The following is a 27,580-nucleotide window of genomic DNA, read 5'->3' on the forward strand; positions in this document are numbered from 1 at the left end:
TAATATAAAGGGAATAATCATGGGACGTAAAACTAGAAATTTCATGCTCTCCATATCGAAATTTCGAAAACAAATGTGAATAAATTATTTTTTAAAAAAAAGACGATCACAAATTAGTAATAGTAGGCGTATTTAAAATTTTTATTACTGCTCTCGAAGCATTGTGCAACTTTATATGCGTTATCATGTACTGACAATTCTATAATTATGGTATTGCATTTTTAGGGCAGGAAATGCGCAAGCGTCATTTCATCAATAAAGTGACTTCGTTAGAAACGGAGAAACGATAGCACTTGCGTCGTTCGCTAGAGCATTCAACACTCGTCACCGTAAACTGCAGGATTTAGTGACAACGTGGCCGCCTGCCTGGCTAGACACAAGCTATTGATTCCAGTTCTCCACAATCCATGCCTTGCATTGCATCGCGTTGCATGACTGTAGCTGTTCTCAAAAATCATTCAACCTCACGTGAATAACCTAGTGGATAGACTACGAAAACAATTCTATTAAAAAACGACGGTTATATGCAGCCATCTTAATTGTTGTTTACAGTCTTCGTTATACTGTATGATAACAATGAAACTATTAATAAATTTGAACTTGGGTACATCAATGAGTTAAAGGATTTGCTGATATGTATTATTTCGTTTCAGAAAACAACCTCAACACGCGAACGTAATACCACGTCAAAACAGTGTTTTTTTTTTAAATAGACCTAGTTGTGATTTTTAAAAAAATGTCGCATTAAAAAGCTAATATTCAATAACACACGGACTAAGGACATAAATAAATAACCATGAGTGAGTTACAAACAGAAGATGTTCGTGAAAAAGCGTATCAGCTGTGCAGAGAATATTTACATGGATCTTGGAGGCTCATATCTCCTGAAGAAATGGTACTTTCCCAGATAAGGTAAGTTGGTAGTTTTCTATTAACTATATATACGAGGTATAAGTTATATATATATATATATATATATATATATATATATATATATATATATATATATATATATATATATATATATATATATATATATATATATATATATATATATATATATAGGATGTCTCCAAAGTCCCCTGACATAGGGTAACTGTTATTATCGGAATTACAATAAAATGTAACAGGAGAAACCGTTTCCAAATATAATGTTTTCAATTTAAAGTGAAGGAATTTTTAAGGTAAGGGCTCACTTTGTGCAGAACAAGTGATTTTGTCACATTGTTGACATGACGCAAGATAGGAATAAGTAGGATAGGGTCGGGTTAGTTTGGGGTTAGGAAAGTTTGGATCTATTTTGTTAAAATTAATAGAGTGTAATTGCTCTATTTCTATTTATTGTATTGGTTCCTATGAATGTTCTGCACAAATTGCACTCTTAACATTTTTAACCCTTCAACGCGCAGATTTGCATATATGCAAAGTTCACTTTGTAATTGTATTGCACCATGTAGTTCCTAGTTAGGACATAGAAAAGCAGCTTTGTGTATCAGCTAGACGCTCTTTCACTAATAAAGTTCTGAATTTCCCGTTAGATGTCATAGTAAGCCAGCGTTGGACTCTTTGTCTTACTTGCTGCACGAGGAGTTGTCATCTTGTCATTTTTGAGCTTTCTTTGCTCGTTTAGGTGGACAGGTTTTGAATTATTGATTTTGTGTGTGTGTGTGTGTTAGACAGAAGTGTAATGAGTCCAAAAGTGCAAGTACGCTGACAATTCGTCGCATTTTATTGGTTTTATCTGGTTTTAATGGACTTTGCAGATATCAACGCGCAACTTTGCTTAGACTCTATATGCAAACACCATAAAATATCCCGTAGATCCCATATTAGCATTAATTTAAAAAAAATCACATGTTTTTTTACACCGAAACCACTCCAAATTTTAAAAAAATCAGTGTGATCGAAAAAATGGTCCGTTAAAGGGTTAAAATCGGACGAGCCGTTTGGGCTATACATTCTTTATGCGCTCAATGTTAAATGAAAATGCGACGTTGCCATTTACAGTACTTGGAGCTCGGAAGGGAAGGACATTACGGGAAGTGGACAAATTTTGTAAGAGTATGGTGAACGGGGCATGTTTGAAATGGGAGCTGCCCATCGACTCGTTAGCGTAACAGACAGTAACTTCATTGTCTTCTGTTGTGGATCCAGGTAAAGGGCAACGTTTCATTTTCATTTAACTTTGGGCGTAAAAAGAGTGTATAGCCCAAACAGCTCGTATGATTTAAAAAATTCTTCACCTTAGATTGAAAACGTCATGTTTGGAGACAGTTTCCCCTCTTACATTTTGTTCTAGCTCTGATAATAACAGAGTTACCGTATGTCAGTGGACTGTTGAGACACCCTGTATATATTTATATATATGAAAGAATAGGATGTTCCTAAAGCGATATACGCACAGCTTAGTACACGTTTATATTCAGTCGAGGATAAATCTGTAGTAAATTATAAAGCTATGCTTATTGCCAACACTGAAGGAGTTGCCATATAGATAGGCTAATACATTTTTTAATAAACATAGGTTAAGCAGCTCATTATGTTCCGATTAGTGACGAAAACGATGCCAGAGGAGAGGCAAGGGGGCGAGCGCTCCTCCCAGTGACTGTCTGCTCCACCAGACAGATAGTATTACAATGTAGGTTCAGTAATATTTAACTATATATCTATATCTATATCTATCTATCTATCTATCTATCTAAGCAGTCTTCGAAGTGGTAAAAAAAACAGAGGCGGTATGTTTGATTGCGATTTTGACTCGACATACCGGCTATCTAAGTGTTGAAATGCAGTGAGGGTATGTTGCCTGAAATATTGCATTTCTATTTACATAATGAATGAAAAGCATTGGTATGCTTCTCTGTAGTTACGGGGCGGGGGGACATGGAGAGATTTTGATCTCCAGCCAACAACTTTGTGGAAAAATAAAAAGAATATTATCTTATGTTGTAATATAGAGAATTATACACAAAAATGCTCAAAAACTGAATTTTTGTCTTAACATTTTCTTGCGGGAAAACTCCCGGACCCTCACTCGACTGACGGATATTCCAAACCCCCGAAAAGTTCGCCCCCACAACAGACAACCCATAAATCCGCCAATGCTCAAAACACACCATCTATATGTATCAAGGCAAGCAGACACGCACATATATAAGAAAGCAATTCAGTATGGCACATCAAAATATAAACAAGGCGAACTTCTTTGAAGACACTTCATTTTAAAAACAAAAGGTAGGATAAAGATGTCGTTATTGTCGGCTTAGAAATTATTTCTACAAAAGAAATGAAATCTTTTTACGTGCAAAGATATTCGTCAATTACTACGCATAAAAATGGATTTATTAAAGGTATTTAGCATGCCGTGTCGTGACAAAACGCTGTAACTTTGGCGGAGCAGTTTTGCGAAAAAGAGCCGTAAAGTTTTCATCCGAAAATGTGATCTGTATCGTGTAGAACCAGTGTATCTTGACTTTGGAAACACGTGGTTACATGTAATGTTACGTAAATGCATGTTGTGTGATATAAATTTGGTGAAAATTGATTGGTTGACCATTATTGCCTAGTTACACTGGTTCTACACGATACAGATCACATTTTCGGATGAAAACTTGACTCTCTTTTTCGCAAAACTGCTGCGCCAAAGTTACAGCGTTTTGTCACGACATGGCAGTACTTTTTAGTGACGGTATGTTTTAATCATTGAAAAAACAGAGACGGTATGCCTTCATCACTAAAGAAACAGAAACGGTATGGCATACCAAGGCATACTGTCTCATTTCGACCACTGTATATAAGAATAGGTGTATCCCCCTTTCCCAAGAAATTAAAGTTGGGATCGTCACTGGTTCCGATATATATGCTTCGGACAGTTATTGATTATCAATATCTTTGTCGGCTGTGGCTAATATTGGCAATATGGTTTTATAAGATTCTCTAGTGCAGGATTTCTCAACCTATTCCACCGGCGTACCACCAAAGCATATTAAAGAAGAGTACCACAAGTTGTACGTACCACTAACAGCGTCTCGCGTACCACGTATCACAGGTCAAGAACCCCTGCTCTAATGCGTTTTTTCAAATTTTTTCATCCCCGAAAATACAAACAGTTTACAGGAGAACAAAATCAAAATTTGCTATTTTGTTGAAAACTGCTCTAACGATTTTGTTTATACATCATAAATCAATATACCGTTTACAACCTTATAATGTATAAGTTTAGATATTGTCTTTAATACAACTCAGATGATTTTGTTTTTGTTCCATAAATAGATATTTCATTAATAGCTTAATAATACAGTTTAAGGTATTTAAAAAAATCCACAAGAAATAGTCTACCCTTGGGGGTGGGGTGTTTTTTTTTTTAGACTAGTTACTCAGAAACACCGAGGAGATTTTGTTCATTTTAGATAAGTACACCTATGTATTTTGTTAATGAAAGTACAATGTGGTGTAAGTGTTTTCTCTTTCAAAGATTCATTCATAAGGGGTAGTTTATTCTTTGGTGTAAGTGTTTATCGGGCGAATTTCCCGAATACGTCGGAGGCGATTTTGTTCTCATAAACAAGTATTTCATTAATTACCATACAATGTAAGGCATTTCCCCTGAAAAATAATAAAAAAAGTAGTTTATTCTTGGGGGTGCGATTTTATCGGGAGATTTTCTCAAAAACTTCTCAGAGACTATTTTGTTCATATTTCATTAAAGTGGAACAACTTTATATTCTGTTCTTTTGGTAAATCCATGAGTCTATTCGAGGTATTTTTTTCTCAGTTGGTTTTTAATAAAAATATTTTGTTCACATTTCATAAATACATATTTCATCAATAATTATAATGTAGCATAAGTTCTTTTGGAATGGGACGATTTTCTCAGAAACTGTACAACCAATTTTCTTAATATATCTTAAATAAGTCTGTAATGTGGTGTAAGTCATTTCTTCTGAAAACATCCACAAGGAGTAGTTTATTTTTAAGGTGTTTTTTTTTTCAGACGATTTTTTCAAAAACTACCCAGGCGCTTTTACTCATGTTTTATAAACAAACACAATAACAACCCTACAAAGGAGAGTGTCTACCTGCCTGCATTCATTGTGGCCACCATCGAGGGTGACCTTCTTAATGGACCAGCCTTTAAGTGTGACCGATCCGTGAACTGTTTACAAAGGGCTTCAAAAAAATACCTTGAACCGTCAGATCCCAGTATACTTGTATTTGCTCTGTCATTATGGTCTTGGAGTGATCCCTGAGGAGTGGGGGGCCCACCGCCACTTGCCGTGACAGCACCTGAGCGTTATAAGGCAAGTCACTCCCTTGGAGAACACTGCCCCAAGTAACTGAATTCCACGGTATGACCATAGTTCGGGTGAATCCACTTCAAACCAGGAATCCCACGATGACCCGGGCGGGGAACTTTAATCCTGACCCTGCCTTCTTTTTTGTAACTCTACTAGCGCCAAGAGGTACTGCACAGACACCCAACCACCCACCTCCTTGGATAGAAGGGCACTCCTTACTCGTCAATTTAAAAGATATCCTGAAGGCTTCCCTCCCCAGGTAAGGACGACATAGTTCCAACCCGTGCCTACCTCATTTTACGGAAGAGGTACATCTACATTAAAATACTAGAGTCTACCTATCTCAGATGTGCCCTCGAAAAATATGCAAAACATACTTCGTCCCCACCCCTTCACCCTCTCACGGAGGAAATCGTCCCTTTGCTTGGATAAAAGAAGTGAATGACCTCAGCTGTGTTGCCAATTTGTCATTCAGTTATTTGTTCTTGACGAGTGAAGATCGTAGGCTACTTAGACTGCCTAACAAGACAGAACACAGCAAAATCCGTGAAATAATTCATTGTGGCAACGCTTCCACATCCAACAATTGAAAGATCTCGGCCTCAGCAACTTGTCCCTCCTCTTTCGAGGGAGGTACGAGAAAACACACATCGACAGCAGCGCCAGAAGGGGTACAGTTGAAATAGAAAGGCTCTAATTGGTGATGCAACATGTGTGTGTCATTCAGATATTTCCATTTAGGAGACACCGATCCATCTCCCTTGGTAGGAGCGGCTTCAATAGCCTACTTTACTAAGACACTGTGGTGAAGTACTACGCACACTGCTGAGCCCAGTGGTCCGTGCCATTAACCCATGTATATACTTTTATTCCTAGCCAGGTTACTCTCCTCGCTACTCTAGTGGTTAACCGCACATGCCATTGTTATACGGGTATCCGACTTCGATTCCCGATGGGACAGATTTGAAATTTTAAAGCATTACATTGATTCGGATCCCATCTTAAACTGTAAATCTACGTCTTATATAGATAGTGTGTAGCCTTGTTTACTGAAAAGGAACGCTATAAATACGAACCAACCGAGATCTGTTGCAGACTAAAGCATATATTTTATGTCTGTTTGAAGTCTGTTCTAAGGTTATGTAACAAAGCATATTACACATAAAGAAGTAAATAGTTTCTGAAAGGGAGTTCTATATTTTTGAATGTAAGTGCACTTGTATCGCTGACAAATGTTTGCAAATTCCAGGTGAAATTTGTTCAGTTGTAGAAAGTTTGAACACTTCGCACATGATTCATGACTCGTCCAAAATCTGACCCCTCCCTCTGACATTTCTCCTCCCTTAAAAATAATACTGTAGTAATAATAAGTAAATAAAAATATGATCCTGATCTCAAACATGCGTCTTAGTTAAGTTTTGGAATTCTTAAGATAGTATATGAGGCCTACCGGGAGCGCGGTGGCTTAGTGGTAGAGCGTTCACCTCCCGTGCTTGGGGTCCCTGGGTCGATCCCAGCTCGCACCGTGTGGACATTGTGGTAGACAAACACCGTGCTCCTGGGTTTTCTCGGAATTCTCCCGTTTTCTCCCACTTTCTTCATTCCACCATTTCACTCATCTCTCATCATCACCGTCTCCTTTAGCCTAACCGGCATAATCGTGGAACGTAAAACTTAGATTTCTTTTCATTTTAAAGTATATGAGTCCACGGTGGCTCAGTGGAAGATCGTTCACCTCTGGTGCATGGGGTCCTTGATTCGATCCGAGCTCATGGTAAGTGAATTTTGTGGTAGACAAACACCATTGCGTGGGTTTTCTTGGGGCCTTCCGTTTTCTCACACATTCTCATTTCTACAACTATATTCATAATTATTCATTTAATTAATCGTCTGTCTCCTTTAGCCTAAAGGATACTTATAACCATGGAACGTAAGAGTAGATATTTAATTTTCTTATTTATGGAGTTTAGTTTATCAATACTCATTTACACTGTCTGTCCGTCAATCCGGGAGACAAGAAATCTCAAGAACTACTTGATGGAGCACTATCAATTTTGGCCAAAAGGCAGAAGGGCAAAACGTAGGATACAGGTTCTTCGATGGAAGTAAATAATTCATCAGAAGTGGTAGAAACCGACCATTTCCTGTTTTAACGTTGATAATTATACATTGAAAACGGTAATAGATAGCGAGAAGCGGTTTTCTGCAATCGATTAAGCGTTTTAAGAATACATGTCGTATCCATCTTTAACCCTCTATTAAACCCAAAAGTGATAGAAATCCGGTTTCAATATTGTTCTACATGGAACGAAATTGATGAGAGATAGCGAGAAGCGGAATTTTGGACTCCATGTAACATTCTAAGAATAGACAGGAATTTCCCTTAATCTTCTATTTAAACCAGAAGTGGCAGAAATCAACCACTTCTGGTTTTAACTGATCGCTTTCTTATAGAGGAAAATCGGTAATAGAGAGAGCGGACCAGTTTTCTGCAATCATTTAAGCATCCATTTCATCTCCATTCTTAACTGTCTACTAAAATCGGAAGTGATAAAAATACACTAAAACTTCCAGTTTTAATATTACTCTACGTGGAGCAAAAACGATACGAGAGAGTGATCAGCATTTTTTTTTTAAAAAAAAGATCCATTTAGCATTCTAGGAATAGGTACAATTTGTCTTTGAATTCGCGATTCAAAACGGAAGTAGCATAAATCAACCGCTTCCGGTTTTAACGTTGGGGCCGCGGTGGCTCAGTGGTAGAGCGTTCAACTCTGGTGCATGGGGTCCCGGGTTCAAACCCTGCTCCCGCCAAGTGAACTTTGTGGTGGACAAACACCGTGTGCGTGGGTTTTCTCGGGGTTCTCCCGTTTCCTCCCACTTTCTTCATTCCACCATTTCATTCATTTCTCATAATCACCGTCTCCTTTAGCCTAACCGGCATAACCGTGGGACGTAAAACTCAAAGATTTCATTTCATTTCATTTCCGGTTTTAACGTTGATCACTATAGAGTAAAAACGGTAATAGATGGCGAGAAGTGGTTTCCTGCAATCAATTAAGCGTCCGAAAAATATGTTCAATCACTACTTTCACATGGTACACATGTGACACTGCTACTTTTTTTCTGAAACTCTGACAGTACAATATACAAAGTTACGTCGATTGACTTGTCCGTATTATTTCGTTGACCTGGACACGACACTTGGCCCAAAATTCACAAAGTGTAAAATGAGACATAACATTTTCTTGTTTACACGTACAATCTTCGATTTTTAAAGAAGTAAGAAGAGTAGATAAGAACACAAGTCACTGTGATTAAACGTCATTGTCACTAACAAATAGTGTGAACGCCAAGACCAGGTAAAGGTAGACTGATAGATTACATTAAAATAACATTTTAATTTCCAAAATAACAATTGACTACGATCTTTCTCTCTCTCCTTTTGTGTGTGTGTGTGTGTGTGTGTGTGTGTGTGTGTGAGTGTGTGTGTGAAGTTCCTGACAGTTGCTTAATAATTGTGTGAAGCAACTAACAATACCGGGCCATCTTGACTTGATGTTTGTGTTCCAAAGGTATTATTATTATTATTATTATTATTATTTCCCAAGAATTTGAACTTCCCACTTTGCATCGTGATGCCTTCCTCACGTAGGCATACGTAAAAGGAAGAGAAAATGTGATAATTTCGGTATTCATTCCCATGATACTGTGCAACGTAGGGTTAAATGCTTCTTATACAATTCTGGCACATAAATGCGTATCTTAATTTATATGCCATACCTTGTATTTTCAGCATTAACTAAACAAAAATACCTACACTTAACACTTGCAAAAATACCTACACTTTAAGTTGAGCTAAAGAATCAGCTTGTAAAGGTATCACTTATCCTTAAGAACACACTGTGTTACGTGGAAAAAGGCTCATACATATTTGACCTGTTTTCGTAAGAACAGTCATTTAGTAGTTGAAGTTACCTGTTTAAGGCCGTTTATACTTTGGGGGAAAAGTACCAAAGTTTGTGTTACACTTCTCTTCAGAAGAAACCTACGAACTTACAAAGAACTCATCGACTATTTAACACATTTCAATAACTTAAGAGGTCTCAGCTTTGAAAATTTGTTTAGCAATAGTCCACAAGCAAAGATTCAGAAAAATGTATAAATTATTTAAAAAAAAGTTTTAGAAAGGTTATAACGTGAATTGGGTATTGGATATAAGAACCATTAAATAAATATTAAAGTAAACATTGTTTCAAAAAGTAATCGTGGAAATGATGTCTCGTCTCTGAGAGTTTATTTTTTTCTGTTGGAAGAACACTGGTCTCGTCTCATCTCGTAGGCAGCTGCATTTGTAAGGAATATCAGGAACATTAAAGAAATGTATTACATACATTGGAGATAATAGGAATCCCTTCAATGCATGTAGGGTGACTTCGGAGGTTAACAAATATGATACCACATGCTCATTATTTCGACGTGAATCATCTGTATTTTGTAGGAGGAGTTTTGCTTTTAGTACTTCAATACATGAATAATTGTTTACAGTATTTAGTAGAAAATATCTTGATGTAAAATTATGTGAAATGAAGCCCATTTTAGATAGGTATACGCAAATCAAGTTTTCGGTCTTCAAAGTACATAATTGTTTCAACAACATAATTCTGTAGAATCTTCTTTCTTTTAATACATAGTTGTGGCCAAGAATTCAGTAAGTGGTCCCGTGTAGCGTAGTTACTAATGCTGTCGCCTTCGGTGCTAGTGGTCCCTGGTTCGATTCCCAGTAGGAGCACTCGGTCGAAAAACTATAAAAAGCTTTTTCCCATCAGCCATCCTGAACGAGCTTTTCCTGAGTTTCCCTCATTTATACTAGGCAAAGCAAATGCCGGTGGTACCTAGCTTATAGGTCCCAGGACGCTTCCTTCCTTCCTCAATCCTTTCTTCCTTCCCTTTTCCCGGATAGTATGCTTGCCGAGTGACGTCATCCCTCATACACGACGGGCTAAATGGTCATAGATGCCGAAATCCCAAAAATCTAAATCCTAAGAATTCAGTACGTATATTTTCTAATCACATTCTTGTATGAAGGTTGCAACAAATACAAAGAAATAAAAACTCGTGTTTTGTATATAATGTTACATAACACTTTCCGTATATGAATAATAGAATTACTGAACAACGTGGTATTGTTTTCGTTACAGCGTTTATTACCATCAATTGTGTAATTTGTATCAGTTGTCGCTGGCTTTGATAAAGAAATCCTTTCATAATGGAATACTAAAATTATAAAAACAAATGATAACTTGATAACGGATTTTTTCGTGATGATTCATCAGGAAACGTAGGTTATATGTTGCAATAATTGTTATTGCATATGACATTGGAGAAACTTTGTATCACTTTAACTATGTAAGTTATATACTGTATAAACAATGAATATTATTCGCACAAGCGGTATATTTGGTGTGACGGATAAGGAATATGATAAGATATATCTGTGTTAAAAGAGGATTAGTTTAATAAAAGGTATCACATTTTTCCTCTTTAATCTCGTTTTTATGTCAATGCAGTAGCACATTTATGATTCGTTTATATCTTAGAAATATAGGCCTATTGCAAGGTTAATTTCAGAACAAAGTTAAAAAATGATTATAGCTTTTTATGACAATTGAATTTCTGACATTCCTTGCAATTCTTGTTTTTTTCTTTTTAAAGATGATTATCAGTATTTTATCCAGGCCCGTATTCAGGGGGTCTAGGGGGGCGGGCCCCCTCTAAAATTTTCACGGTAGGCTTGTAAATGAACTATAATATGGGATGAACTAATATTTTTGGATCGGCCCCTCCCTAACTTCCACCAGTCCCCCCTACATTTTCAGGCTGGCTACAGGCCTGATTTTATCTAATGCAGTTCACGTATAATAGTTGTGTTCAGTACTCACACTACATAAATTATACTGTATTGCGGACTGCAAGGAAATATTTTAAAATAAAGAACATTGTTTTCAATGATTTTATTATTATATTTATAGCGGGAATGGTGGTTCACTGGTAATGTGCTACCCTCTGAGGTGGGTGTCAGGTCAGAAGGACCCGGACAAAATGGTGAGGACAGAAAGGCCCGGTCAAAACGGCCGCACGTCAAAAGGGTTCGGGTCAAAAGATCCCTGGTCGAAAGGGCCTCGCGACAGAAGGGCCAGAGTTAAAAGGACCCTACGTAAAAAAAAATATCCTGAGATATAGCCAGAAAAGACTGAGAAGTATAAAAATGCTTAGAGTATTAGATGAAAAATATTCTGTGGACAGTACCTGATTTGTGTTGAAATAACATACATGTGAAAAAATATAGGGTTAATAAAAATATTACGACAGACCAGTAATAACGATAAACAGTGGACGGAGAAAAAGTAAACGTTGCAGGTGGGTATTGATGCAAAGACTGCATTGAATGGGGTATGGACTTCATGGCAGATATCTTGGATTCCACGATATTGGAAATTTCACTTTTTTTTATGGAAAGAAATAAGTTTAACACATCAATTTAGACTAGAATCTAACTGTTCAACGTGAATGTTGTTATAATGTTATTTACGTTAATACTGGTGTGATCGATATTTTGCATCATTACTTCGCAAAATTCATTGTGGTTACGAAGATCATCTGTAAGGATTGTAACACACACACACACACACAAAAGAAAAGAAAAGAAAAAGAAAGAAAGAAAGAAAACTGTCTCATTGCTGTAGAATTTCGGCCCTCCTGATTACACTTCCACTTTCTTCAAAATGTCGAATAATTCTTTCGACACTTGACTTCAAAAGTGGGTTACGTTCAAGAAAAGTAGCTGAAATTACTGTCGCATCTCGATATGCAATTGCTTGCGATCTCCTTAACCGCACATAATTAGTAACATAGTACTTTCTCGTTCACTTTGCTCTATTCTGACTACTGACATTGACACAATTCTTCTTCCTTCCGCACAACACTTCCAGGACTAGCAGTTAGTTGCAAAACGTTCCCAATTAAGGTAACAATTACAATTAACTATATTCTATACTCTAAAATTACTTAAAGTTACAGCTGTTATAAGCTAGTTTATCTAATAAATAAGTGTGTTTGTCGTCCATTATTAAAAACTTTTGACCCATGAACAGAAACGAATGTGCCAGAAATAAGTTCACATTCTCATTTGTGCAAATATTCAAGCCTAAATTGAAGTGTAAAATCATACCTTTTTAGGTATTTTTATATAAAAAAAATATTGTGTGATATGCAATATGGCTGAATTAAAGTTGACTTCCACAGTGATCACGCTCCAGATCAATGCAGTTTTTGCAATAATACCGATTGGAACATTTGCTTTTCCTCCGTCTACACGTGTCGTTATTATTGTTCTGTCCCATTTTTTTTTACTAACCCTGTATACAGATGTACCTGTATTTTCGTGCAGCAAAATTAAAGTTTTCCACAGAATATTTTTCGTACTATATGTATTTTTATACTTTGATCCTGGGTGAAAATGGAATGGGACAGTCATTAATAGTCTGATCGAGCTATATCACGAGAATATAACCCAGAGAGACAAAGGTACAAGAAAACTTTCATAGAGAACCAACTTAAGCGATAGCGATTGTTGCAGAACAAGCAACAACCAAACATAATTAAGATTACTATTCAAGCTAGGAAGCTTATAATTTGTTACTAATAAGCACTGATATTCTTCCTTTTTTTGGACAAACACTTCAACTTACTAAGGGGATACTATACCCTCGTGCATCCCTGATTTCCACAGCTGCTTTAATTTTACGCGTTTTGACGGGTTTGATTCCCAGTAGAAACAATCAGTCGAAAAGAAGTATAAAAAGCTTTTTCAAGCCAGCCATCCTGAATGAGGTTTTCCTGAGTTTTCCTCATTCACACCAGGCAAATGCAGGGTTGGTACCTAACCTATAGATTCCAGGCCGCTTCTTTCCTTACCCAATCCCTTCTTCCTTCCCTTTCCTTGGATAGTGTGCTCGCCGAGGGACGTCATTCCTCAAACGTGACGGGCTGACATAGTCATAGATGCCGAAAGCCCAGAAATCTAAGTCCTAATTTCTTCAGACTTTTTGGCTGTGGGGCTGTTTTTATCCGGGCTATTTTGTTTTGGTGTCCTTTTGATCCGGGCCTTTTTGATGCGGGGCCTTTGTCGCGGACCCTTTTGACTCGAGCTCTTTTGACTCGGGCCTTTCTGTCCTCGTCCTTTTGTCCGGGCCTTTCTGACATGGAATCCTGAGGTGAGAGTATCGGTTTGATTCTATCATGAGGGCTTGTAGAACCGATGTGTTTTCTCTTGAATTCTCCCATTTCTCCCACTATTTTGACTCCACTAACTCCCATGACCACTTATTTGCATTCGATGTGGTTTGAATCAGTTGAGCTGGGATATTGTATTTTGAGCTCTTATAAAACACCGCGGTTACGAAGAACAGGCTTATTATTAATGTGGGTTCCGATCCAGTGGCGTAACTTGAAGCTTCAGCGCTCCCAAGCAACCCTTAGTTATGCGCTCCTACTTTCTGTATATTTTGCGCCTCACTTTCTATATATTTTGCGCCCTACTTTCTGCATATTTTAGCGCCTTACTTTATATATATACGGGAGTGCAATTTACATCTATGTTCCGAATTTTTCCTGGGTTTCCCTCATTCACACCAGGCAGATGCCGGGATGGTACCTAACATAATCGTCCCAGGTCGCTTCCTTCCTTCCCTTTCATTGGATAGTGTGCTCGCCGAGGGATGCCATCCCTCATATACGTGACGGGCTAAATGGCCATAGATGCCGAAAGCTCAAAAATCTAATCCCTAATCCAAAAGAATTTGATTACAGACACATGCTATCTGCCCTAGTAAAACACCCCCATCATACAGGGCATAACCGAAAGGTTGTTAACATTGTTATTAGACTTCCAAACTATACTATGCATGAGTATAAAAGTCTTATAGAACGGCTATGTCCGTCCATCTGTCTATCGGCAGATACTCAGAGCAAAAATGGTAAGAGATATCGAGAAGCGGTTTTCTGCAATCGATTCAGCGTCTCAAGAATAGGTCCCACCTCCTCCGTTAACACTATATTCGGACTGGACGTGGTTGAAATTAACCATTTCCGGTTTCAACGTGTATCGCTATAGAACAAGAACGATAGTAGGTAGCGGCAAGTTGTTTTCTTGCAATCGATTCAGCATTTTAAGAGAACATGGCGCTATCCACAACAGTAGGCCTATACGAAAACCAGAAGTGGTTGAAATTGACTACCACTTCTAGTTTCAGTACTCTAAAGGATATCGAAAAGCGTTTTTTTTCTGTGCAATCGATTTATGGTCCCAAGAATAGGTTTCATCTCCTTAACTCTCTATTCGAACCGGAAGTGGTAGAAATCAATAATTTCGGTCTTCAACGTTGATTTCCATAAAACAGAAACGGCAATAGATAGCAAAAAGTTTCTTTCTGCAATCAAATCGTGTCTCAGGACATAACATCACTACCCGCAGCACTCTCCCTAAACCGGAAGTGGTTGAAATTTACTAGTACTTCCGGTTTCAATACTTATTTACATTGAGCGAAAGCAGTACAAAATTTCGAAAAGAAGTTTTTTGATACAAATTCAGCGTCCCGAAAATTATTTTTATATCTACTTTTTTTTTTTTTTAATCTCTCTGAAGCCGGAAGTGGTGAAGATTTTTTGGTTATAACAGTGATCGCATAATGGATGGAAATAGATACGACAAGCATTGGTTTGATATGGATTCAGTTTCATTTCTGATTTTATTTATTTATTGCAACAGGAAGTGATAGACAGCAATTAGCACTTCTTGTTTCAATGTTGAACTCCATAGACCCAAGACAGTAAGAGGTAGCGAGTAATGACTTTCTGATATGGATTCAGCGTATAAAGAACAGAATCTATCTTCAATCTTATCCCTTTCTTGCAGTCAGTAGTTATAGATGTATTACTTCAGGTTTGAGTTTCGAATTTTATGAAAGTCTACCGCAGTTTAATACTGTATAAAGAAACTCAATTATTACCAATATTAAATTTTGGTGTTTTAAATACGACCTTAAAATACTGCCTCAGAAGAAATTCCATGTTAGACGGATTTATGAAAATAAAAGTAGTCCTGAAATGGTAAAGTTGGAAGTGACACATGAGAAAAATTCGCACGGATTAAAAAAAAAAAAAAAAAAAAATGAGAGAGAGAGAGAGAGAGAGAGAGAGAAGAAGAGCGGACGGAACAAAATTACACTCTGTTACTGTGCACTATAGAGATATGCACTGTAATATTAACACACAACAGTCGTCAAGTTTTATTATCAAAATCCGAATATTCAAATACTGGAATTTTCATATATTCTGATATTTATTGAAATATCGAACTTCATTATATATTGACCATCGACTTTAATCGGTAGTGTTTGACGTTAGGTTATACTTCAGCTTCTGGCGAATTTTACCTAGTTTCAAATAGAAAACAATTGTTTGTATTCGCTGCTTGTTTACGTCGGTTTGATGCTTCCAGTTTTTAGACTGGAATGGTTTATTGCTTTATTTTTTAAAAAATATAAAACCAGATTAGATAAATGATACAGTTGAATAGTAAAGATGAGGAGCCTAAGACTAAATATGAAAATTACATTATGAATTGTATGGATTATAGTAAAATTTTAATACGCTGTATTGAAACGAAACGATATTTGTAGTTTTAATCCCATTATTATGACTCCCAGCTCGCGCCAAGTGAACTTTGTGGTGGACAAACACCGTGAGCGTGGGTTTTCCCGGAGTTTTCTCGTTTCCTCCTACTTTATTCATTCCACCATTCCATTCATTTCTCATCATCACCGTCTCCTTTAGCCTAGCCGGAATACCGTGGGACATAATACTGAAAGATTTAATTTCATTTCCATTATTATGCCCTTTAGGCTAAAGGAGACTAATTAATGAAAGTGAATGGTTGTGAAAGAATTGGTGGAATGAAAATGTGGGACGCGAGGGGAGACTCCTGAGAACTCACGAACAGGATGTTAACGTTCTCCCATGGCTGGATCTCCTAGTACCAGAGGTGATGCTCTACAACTGAGCCACTCTGGAATTTAAAAAATAAAGATGCCTCTGAAGACCGCTAAAATTATTTCGAATATTTCAGTAAAATTCCTGTTGCAGTTATTGCGTCTAACAACTGTGGTACGTCTATTCATTGCTGTTTTTACCGTACCATTATCATATGCAGTATCGCGCTATCTGTGGAAAGTGACTTATCAAAAGTTGATGCATTACCGGTACTGATTTTACCAGTTCATTTTTCTTGATGTACAAATTATCCGTTTTAATACCGTTCATCAACTGTAATATCTTTCTACTTATTTATTCTGTCACATTAGTCATAACTTTTTCCCCAAACATTCTCGAAACAAGTTTGTTTTTAAGATCACTTACACACGTCTTTTGTTTTATCCGACACTTCCTTGGTTTATCAGTTTCATCAGGCTTTTCCTTTTCATATCTACATTTCGAAGTAGTCTTATAGTGCCGCATCCAGAGGGATTCCACCACCCAAGCCTAATAGATGGTAGTGTACAATTTGATTATTAAACTGAATACTGGTAGATGTAAATTAAACTCCATTCTTCTCCATCTGTAGCGTTATTGATTTTATTCACCTCTTTTTCGTATTGGGGAGGGTTTCATATATTGGACCATTTGTGAACTTTTCCAAGTTTTGTTGAATCTATAAACTGATTGAATACCTAGTGATCCTGTCTTTTAGACATCTATGTATCTATTTTGAAAGTCGCTGTTCTATAGTATGATAACAGTGAAGCCATGGACTTGAAGCAGCGCAGTTCAGAGGAACGTCCTCTAATCTGGATCACTTGTTTTCCTAAAATTGCTTAATTAATGCAGATTTGTAATAGCCTGTATAATAAAGGTGTAAAGTCATGCTTAGGTACATAGTTTCAATTACAACGTTATGTAATGTTTTATAATAATTATTTTAAGAAAGAATCGTCACTTAGTATAAAATCTACCGTCTTCCATGATTGTTTGAAAGGAAGACAGTATTTCTTTTCAACAACAAGGTTTATTTTATTACGTAGGGACAGGACTGATAACTATGACACTACTAATGACAGAATTGTTTATCGTGTGAGGTTAATGCTGTGATACTATTATTTTGCTAAACATGTGAAGATTTGATAGTGTGTGTATCTGAGTGCCCTTAGAAACATCGATCATTGAAGACAGCTTGCTTCCCATTGTCGTGGGTTGTATATTTAACAAGGGCCAACATTAAGTTTCGGTGTAAGCTAAGGAAATAAGCAAAAGGGACTTATGGGATGATTCGAACTGTTTAACCGCGAAAATGTCCTATCTCATGGTCATTTGTTTGAACAACGTCCGATTTTGTGATTGATATAAAGACTGTGTTAGTTCACGAATAGTGCTGTCGAAATCAGTTTTTGAAAAAGCCAAAAACCGGTTTTTGAAAAAAGTGAAATTTCATAAAACCGAAATGTCTGTTTTAAAAACCGCTTTTGCCGTTCACAAAACCGGTTTTCTCAAACCGAAAACCGTAAATGTCACAAAAATTGGACAGCACTAATATCAAGTAACGACGAGAAAACCGCAAAGAATCTTTCCCTACTTCGGCTCACAGTTGCCAGATGGAGGGAAACTTTCCTTGGCGCAGGAAAAAAGAATGCTCAAAATTTGCAGAGGGGAAAGAAGGTACCGTATTTTTTCTTAATGTCTTAAAGTGTACGGAAATTCTTGTTAAGTATACTTTTACAATTGACCGAAAAAAAAAAGTTGCAATTTCTCACAAAGAAGCACGGCTATCGTTATTGGGAAGTAAAAAAAGATACAGAATAAAACATGATCGGTGTTTCCTCCACATATAAACTATTGCAGTTGTCTGGGACTTACGATAAGAAACCAGTCAACACATGCAAAACCACAACATTAACATGTATCGAAGTGGCAACAAATCAACAATAAAATTGTGTATTGCGATCTAGATTTTCTTTCTTTCTTTTCTTTTTCTTTAAAAAAAAAGAAAGGGAAGTGGTGCTTTTTTTGTTAACAAAAGAAAGAGTGGGAGTACTATTTTTAAAAACAAGGGGAAAGAGTACAGTACAAGCTCCTTATTCGCGCTTCCTTCATTCGCGTTTTCCCTATTCGCGGATTTAAAAAATGCGACTCAATTCCTATATTCGCGGCTAAAGATTTCTTTATTCGCGGATCTAATCAGTACGTACATACATAATAATAAAAAGGATTCCAATAGGTATCCAACCCAATATCCTTTGTAAACGCCGTCAAATGGACTAATAAAATGTAAAATAGACCTTATTACAACTTTGCCTAAAGTATGTTGTTAAATGATATCGCCGCTGTATTGGTTCGGACTTTGACATAAGCCGCCTTCGCCGCGATCGGTGTTTTTGAGAATGTAAACAAACAGAATGAAAGCAACCTTATTACTCAATGAATAAAGTATATTATTGTTTCGTCTTTCCATTCGTTACAAAAATTGTGATCGAGTAACACGTCTCTACCGCTGTCTTCCTAATTTATACAGTACGCAATGTCAAAAAAAAAAAAAAAAAAAAAAAAAACTAGTTTCGACACGAAAAAACTTTACCGGTTAAAATGAAAATAGAAATGCTTGATCGTTTACGCCTTGGAGAGTCGTTTGCATCCATATCACGCTCATTCAATGCCAACGAATCAACTGTACGATCGATATAAAAAAAATCCGAAGATAAAATAAGGTCGTCTGTACCTTCAACTTCACTGTCAGCGAAAATTGTTCGTGATCCAGCAATAGAAAAAATGGAAGTGGCGTTGTCATTATGGATCGAAGACCGCAACCAAAAAAGGTTGCCCCTGAGTGGTCCAATGGTCCGGGAGAAGGCAAAGCGTCTTTACGCTCATTTTAAAGAACCTGATAGTAGTTGTAGTGGTGAATATACAGATGGAGGATTTCAAGCATCGAAAGGTTGCGTCGATAAATTTAAGGTGAGACAATTATTGCATAACATTAAAATCGTTGGAAAAGCTGCATCTGCAGACACTGCTGCAGCAGAACGATATCCAGAAGAATTTGCAAACTTAGTAGCTGATGGAGGATACAAACCTGAGCAAGTATTTAATGCAGACGAAACTGCACTGTTTTGGAAGAGAATGCCAAACAAAACATTCATTTCTAAAAGCGAAAAGTCTGCTCCTGGATTTAAGGCAGCAAAGGATAGTTACACTGCTGCTATGTTCTAATGCATCTGGAGATTGTGTCATTAAACCACTGATGCTTTACAGATCGTTAAATCCTCGGGCTTTAAAAAATCAAAACAAGGACGACCTGCCAGTGTTTTGGCGTGCTAATAAGAAAGCGTGGGTTACAAGCGCTATTTTTTTGTGACTGGTTCCGGAATTGTTTTGTTTATGAAGTTGAAACTTATTAAAAAAAAAAAAGACTTTAAAGCAGTTCTAGTTTTGGACAATGCACCAGGTCATCCTCGCGAACTTGAAACTATGCATCCAAATATAAAACTGACATTTTTACCTCCCAACACGACGGCTTTGCTTCAACCTATGGACCAAGGAATAATCCAGGCCTTTAAGCTCTATTACATTAGACAAACCTTCAAAATCGTATTGGATAAAATGGAATGTAATCCTGATATGAATGTTATGGAATGCTGGAAGAAATTTTACATAGCAAAATGCATCGTAAACATAAAAGAATCATTGGAAGAACTGAAGCCACACACGTTGAGGTCATGCTGGAAAAAACTGTGGCCTGCTCTGACTGCGGAAAATGACGAAGAATGTGTGCAAATTCAAACTTTGACTGCAAACATAGCCGAAATTGCGAATGGAATAGGATGAGATGGGTTTGAACAGATAGGATCAAGTGACATTCAGGAATTGCTTGAATTGCAAGATGAAGATTTGACTGAAACCGATTTGGAACAAATGTTAAATTCACAGCCCATTGAAGAAGAGGCTTCAACAAACACTGGAAACGTGACATTTAATTTGAAAAATCTTAGTGAAGGTTTAAGAATGGCAAATGAGCTTTGTAATTTCTTTATGAAAATCGTCTATGGAACGAAGTCTTATTTTTAAGAGGCAAATTGCTAATGCCACTGCTGAATATCAGTCTGAATTGAAGGAGCTTTTAGAAACTGCCAAGCAAGAAAAAAATACAAAATTCTTCAAACCATTGCCTAAGCCTGAAGATAATAATTAATCAATATGGTCAAAAACTTCAATTACAGTAAATTGATTTTTTATATATGTATTTGTTTTTTTATTTTGTCACCTAGGAACGTATCCCCTATAATCCCATATAAATCACCATTCCGTATTCACGGTTTCTGTATTCGCGGCATATTTATGGAACATATACTCCGCGAATAAAGATCTTTTACTGTAATATAAAAGATCTCAGTCTAAGTGGATGAGATTTCAAATTGAATTTCATGAGTTGCATGTGTAGTGATCTTAAATAGGGATATACTTTATTTTCTATTTAGCTTAGTGTTGCCATATTATCCGATTTTAGCGGGTACTATCCGATTTTCAGGTTCTATATTCGTCCCCCGCTTAAACATATTTTAATCACGAAAAACCACCCGCTTTTTATGATTGGAGAAAAATCTAAGACGACTTAGTTGATAAAGTGTTGGTGTTCAACGTAAACCACTACACCTCTGATAATCGCGATTGAGTTAAATTTGGACTCGCGCTCAGGTTCAGGCTATGGACTATCTGAGCAGTGCGCGTGTGCAGGTCCAATTGCTAATGAGAGAACTGCTCTAATGCACAATGGTTTTCTTTGTGTAGTTCATGTGTGTTAATGTAATGTATTGGAGGTTCTATTCGAATGAATATTCGTTTGTACATGTTGTGACAAACATACTTGAATTATTCATGCCTCCATAAGCTACTAGGCCGAACGACAATTTCAAGTTTAACTTTAAAGACTCGTATAGAAGCGAATTTATGTTTGTTAGCCAGGGCAGAACTCAGTTTGAAGCAAAATGTACACCGTAAAACTCAGCAGGGAAGCAAACTGGACCCACCTGATTTTTATATATTTTGTAAACTAGACCACGACGAACACGAATCTGACGGAATTTTGACACTCCGAATTTCGGAACTCGAGATATTCGATCATAAAGTAACCACGGAAGCGGACTTAGCGTTACGGGACAACGCTAAGTTTCACATAGCTAGAATGACCCGGGACACCTACCTACGCCTTGGATGGAAAACACTATTGCATCCGCCATACTCCCCGGACATTGCACCATCCGATTATCACCTGTTCCATTCCTTGGACACTCACCTTAGAGGACTCCACTTCAAGTCCGTAGTAGAGGTGCAAAATTCACTTGATACCTTCTTTGCTTCAGGGCAAACCAAGTTCTACCGCGAAGGAATCCATGCCCATCCCGAACGTTACCAGAAGGTCGTTTATACTGATGGGTACTATTTTTGATCTTCCAGGCATATCTTAGGTGACGTATCGATGCTCTAAGGTGATAGGTCTAAAAGCGACAGAACTTCCTTCGTTACTTTTATACGTAGATACTATATAAAACTGATGTATAATTGTAGTATCTCGAGTTCGGGAAGTCGGAATGTCAAAATTCCTTCAGATTATTGCTCATTTTGGTCTAGTTTACAAAATATATATATAAAATCAAATGGGGTCCTTTTTGCTTCCGTGGCCACTTTATGATCGAATATCTCGAGTTCCGAAATTCGGAATGTCAAAATTCCTTTAGATTCGTGTTCCTCGAAGTCTAATTTACAAAATACAGGTATATGAAAATCAGATGGGGTCCAGTTTGCTTCCCTGCAGCCAAAAAGTACATTGGAAGTGTCATCAAAGAAATAACTAAAAAAAAAGTGCGAAGTATCCCAGGTCAGTATTTGTAAGACCAAAGTTCGCATCAGTACTTACGGTTTAGAACCCTCCACTTTTCTGATTTTAAAATACCTGTATGGCAACTCTAATTTAGCTGTGATTTGTACAAGCACCGAACTTTCCCTTTCGCACAGTGCTGCGCATATTACCATAATAGTCTTGGAGCAAATAAAAAAAAAAGTTAAACACACACATAAATCAATACAATTGTCTCGATTGATAGATGCATTCACAATTGTTAAAAGGTAATTAAAAACAGCAAACATGGTTTCTGCTTTGAAAAGGACAAACATGGTGTTAGCGGCTAATTATAAACTTTTTATTTATGTTGTACTTTAGTTTCAAATTGTTAAAAATAAACAAAACAAGAAAAAAATCCTTTACATAAATTTAAATAAAAAATCTATAATAAAATGTTAAAAAAATATTATGTAATTTGTCTGCAAATTCGTTTCATAATGCTAAAAACAATTAAACTTACATCATAAATTTCCTCATTATATAAATATTGCATTAATAAATTTCTTCGTCTAAACCAAATTCCCACTTGTACATAAACCCAATTTTCTTAATCATGGCGTGGTTCTACGTTGGTTTGGGTAACAATTTCAGCAAATAATAATAATAATAATAATAATAATAATAATAATAATAATTATTATTATTATTATTATTATTATTATTATTTTACAATATTTCCAAAATGGTGAGGTGTGACCCAACATTATATCGTTAAAAGTTTCAATGTAACAAATATTAAAAGCACATTTTGTCTTCAAACTCCAAACATCATAGTCTTCATCAAATACAATTTTCAAAAAGTTACTATTTTGTCAAATTAAAAACTTATGCTAAAATTAAACCTCAAGTAACAGTCATAACATTTTTTTCAACAAAAAACTCAAATATGTGATTAATAACTCTATCAACTGCCAAGAATGTCTCTACACATAAACCAATTCACAAACACCACATAACTAATCTAAAACATTAAAATCAATCAAACATTTAAGGCTTATATCTTATATTCACGCCTAAAATTTCCTAATTTAATTATCTTCTATCAAAAGTATAGGAGGGAATTGGTTATGTTTAAAATACAAAACCTCTCACAATGTACCCCAATTAAAATAAACCTTAAGCATAACCACATGATGGAAAACGCGTTAGGCTTACGCCTTTACAAATATCCTAGGTTATTATCAATGGTTTCGCTTATAAAACCGTAAACACGGTTTCGGGCGGCTTTCGCTTTCGAAAAGAGCTTTTGCGGTTTCCGTTTGGAAAACCGCAATTGCGGTTTAGGTTTTGCAAACAGCTTTTTCGGTTTTGAAAACCACTTTTGCGGTTTCGGTTTCGAGTCAGAAAACCGGTTTTCTCAAAAACCGAAAGCCGCAAATGTTACAAAAATTCGACAGCACTAGTCACGAACTCGTTTCACATTATCCTCTAAACGACTTGGTGAGGACATACTTTTCTCGGGTAAAACAAACTTCGCACAATAAAACTGAATGCTCGCCCTTTGACCCATGACAATGAGAAGCACAGTATTTTCCATAACAGATGTTTAGAAGGACACAATACTGTTTTCTTTACCAAATCTTCACACGTTCTCTGAAGTATTCTCCCTGCTCGAAGAAGGGTTAGGTTTATGGAAAGTATTTGAATCCCTTTTCCTCTCGGGATACTGGTTACAATGAAAATGTAATGATAAAAAATCGTAATGTCACCCATTTCTACCTTTTATCTTCATGCCGATGGGAGATGAAATTAGAGTTAAACGGCATCCGGGGGCGTCACTATCCATATCAGCGACCCAGAAAACTATAGATTTGACTATGGGTCGTTTCTGATTGTTTTCACATATCATCACTCACTTTTTTTTTGGCATAAATTATGGCTCCCCTTCCCTTCTGCAGGTTATGCATTTTAATCAGTTTAATATTATGTGATCATTCGAGAGTGTAAGGTTAAAAATCATGCTCCATATCATTAATATCGTTTCAATTGGTTAGTAGTTATTGCGTGATACGATCACACAGAAACTTGCATTCGCATTTATATAATAGCTTAGTCTCAGATAATAAACAATTTTGTCATTTGCAGCTACAAAATACTAGCATCAGTCCTGGAATTTTGTCAAATCTTGTATTAGAAAATTGCAACCTGATGCGATTTTGAGCCATAGAACTGATAAGGATGACACCGAAGATTAATGCAAGAACTCTGGATATATTTTCTTGTTTCTATACATTCTACAATATTATTAGTGTTTAATATATATATGTCGAATATATATGGATACCAATCAACAGATCTTATTGAGCTGCACAAATGATATGCACAAGGATAAAACCTCATGCGTAGTTTTCGAGAAAATAGCGAAAAAAATTAATTTGTAAAAACTAAGAACATGCTGTGTGAGAACCGTGTCATTTATTGACAACTTGATACCGAGCCTATATCTTCATTAAAACACATACACACGGCGTCTTCCACCTACGCTTCTGTATCATTCTGATACACAACGAACGTTCTTTCATCGTCACGTATATACGATCTTGTACCCAGGCTGATATATTTAATACATCTTACCTGTTGCCAGGGCGCTGGAAAATCATATTGCAGGAGTAATCCTGGCGTCAGTTGAATACTTTTCTTTAAGTAGGTATTCCACCTATGCTTCGTGTATAATTTCTGATGTTCATCAACCTGGCGCTGTATTTTACAGTAAAATTAATATATATATATATATATATATATATATATATATATATATATATATATATATATATATATATATATATATATAATAATATTCTGGCGATCAATGTGTTGAGCGATTTATTTTGACGCAAGACGACTATATATACAGTAGTGTGATTGATACGACATAGCCCAAAATTATTATTAACTTTTAAATTTTAATTTCCATTTAACTATTTTTTTCAAATCTCTCTCTATATCTAACAATGAAAGTGACTCTGTTTGTGACTTAATAACTCTTAAACCACCCGACCGGCCTCGATCAAATTTATTTCAATATGTTTTATTTCAAGAGAAATTTAAGACAATGATAATTGTGAGCTTTATCTCATTAACCATACTACAGGGTGATTATAAATGATTCATCGGTTTTAAAGTGAAATATATCAAAAAATAAATAATACAATACGTTTATGCCAATGTTGAAACGAAAGAACACACTTGAAAGTTCTTGACGTCTATATAGCAGAAATCATTCTTGTTTCGGAATATGAGAAGCGTTTTCTGTTGTTACCACGTAGCGTGAATGCCGTAGACAGTTTGCAACTGTATCGCCAAGTCATCAAAGCAGTCTAAGTTTATTCGACTGTTCAAACCTGCATGCTTGTATAGTAACATCACAGGACGTTCAAGTGTTGCTGGTAAAAAAGTGGTGGGAGTTTGGGCTATGTGCTGAAGATGACTTAGCGCTTTTCCATGGCCTCCTAGATCTGAACTGTTGTGATTTTATTCCTTTGGGGGGCATGTAAAAAAACACAGTATATGTGCCTTCACTGTGTATGTTTTTTTTTATATGCTTGGGGAAGCAGTGACTATCGAATTAGAGCTGTATTTTACAACCATTAGTAGAGCACATGTGGAGTATGGATGTGTGTTGTGTAACGAAAGGAAACCACATCTCGAACATTTATAACAGTATATATGAAACGATTTTTTTTTGTGTATATTTTCATGTACGAGCATTCGTTATTATGTGTGTTACACATTTATAATACAGCCCTTTCAAACCGAAAGAGTTATTTATAATTACCCTGTGTACATTATGTTGCTAGCGTCATAATGAAGATATTTATGAGGGCATACTTTAATATCAGCTTTACCGTTATAGGTGTTGTGCTTATTGTACAGTAACAATTTTTATGTTTACAAAAATAAATAAATAAATAAATAAATAAAAATCTTCTATTTTCTGGAAAACTACAAATGAGTTTCTATACTAGCATACAGTATATCATTTTATTTAATTCATCAATATCTATCGATTGGTGTTTGTTTCGTCTTCAAACATCTCTTTCCTCTATACGCTTATAATAATGTTTAATTTACACTCGAATGTTACGTGCATATGTTAGAAAAACTTGTAATATATTCTAATGCAATGTAAAGTAAACAATATAAAAACTTAACACTTTTTTTTAGCATAAACTATTCTAATCAACCTTCTTTCTAGTTCAGCTAATAATATTAAACAAACGTTCTGAACTTTGTTCTTCATTTTATCAAAACAGCGTACTTTGACGTGGAAATTTTATGCATAATGATACTGTTCACAGTTCATTTTCTATCTCTCAACAGCTGAAGCTTTCCGATATCAGAACTTTTATTTCCGAGGACTGTAACTGTTGACATTTGTTTTACGATAGAGAAGTAAACACAGTAGCATGATGTGGTTTATTTAGAATGCATTTACAAAATATATATATATATATAATATTCTTATCTTAACTATATATAAAACTACATGAGCTGACATAAATTATTGATCACTTCCCCTAGGGCTACAATGATTAAATTTGGCATGGTTGTAGCTTTCCGGAACTAACCCACAGGACAATTGCCAAAAATGAATATTTTTAACTTCTAGGAGGTCTAAAAAGGGGATGAAGAATTTCCCCATGTTATTTAAATGGGCCTTTTTCTGGACCTATAATCTCTAGTGTTAGGAACCGGCAGCTTCATGTTTTTTTGTGTTCGGAATAACGTGTGATGATATGTATTTCGTCAAGGTATATTTCACGTTTTAGAAGTAAATGCAGAGAAAACTAAATACATGGAAGTGCGTCGGGACCGTAATACGGCAAATTGTGGAGGCGTTAAAATATTAAATAATACTTTTGATAAAGTGGATACTTTCAAATATTTAGGATCAATATTAACAGACGAAAATCATATTCACGAAGAAATTAAATGTCGACTAAAAGCAGGGAATTCGTGTTACTATTCGGTTCAAAATCTCTTGTCGTCGCGAATTCTGTCGAGGAATTTGAAGCTTAAAATATATAAAACGATAATCATGCCTGTTGTTCTGTATGGTTGCGAAACATGGTCGCTTACTCTGAGGGAAGAACATAGAATGAAAGTATTTGAGAACAGGATCCTGAGAAGAATATTCGGACCCAAGAGGAACGAGAATGGGGAATGGCGGAAGCTTCATAACGAGGAACTACATAGTTTATACGGTTTACCCAACATTGTTAGGGTCGTCAAGTCTAGGAGGCTTAGGTGGGCAGGTCATGTAGCTAGAATGGAAGAA

At 36.2% G+C, this 27,580-nt stretch overlaps 1 protein-coding gene across 2 annotated transcripts in view; it reads left to right on the forward strand.

Annotated features, from left to right (window-relative positions):
• Positions 1-274: 274 nt before the first annotated feature.
• Positions 275-27,580, forward strand: part of LOC145662682 (choline/ethanolamine kinase-like) — an 83,520-nt gene continuing 56,214 nt past the window's right edge. Inside the window, exon 1 of one of the 2 annotated variants that reach the window (XM_081728507.1) lies at positions 275-912. In XM_081728507.1, the coding sequence (XP_081584633.1) occupies positions 797-912 (116 nt within the window). In that variant the 5' untranslated portion in view covers positions 275-796. The remainder of the gene's footprint in view (positions 913-27,580) is intronic. The other variant, XM_081728506.1, reaches the window with a different exon arrangement.

Source organism: Thermobia domestica, chromosome 10 (genome assembly GCF_964235325.1).
Source record: "Thermobia domestica chromosome 10, izTheDome1.hap1.1, whole genome shotgun sequence".
Taxonomy (NCBI): domain Eukaryota; kingdom Metazoa; phylum Arthropoda; class Insecta; order Zygentoma; family Lepismatidae; genus Thermobia; species Thermobia domestica.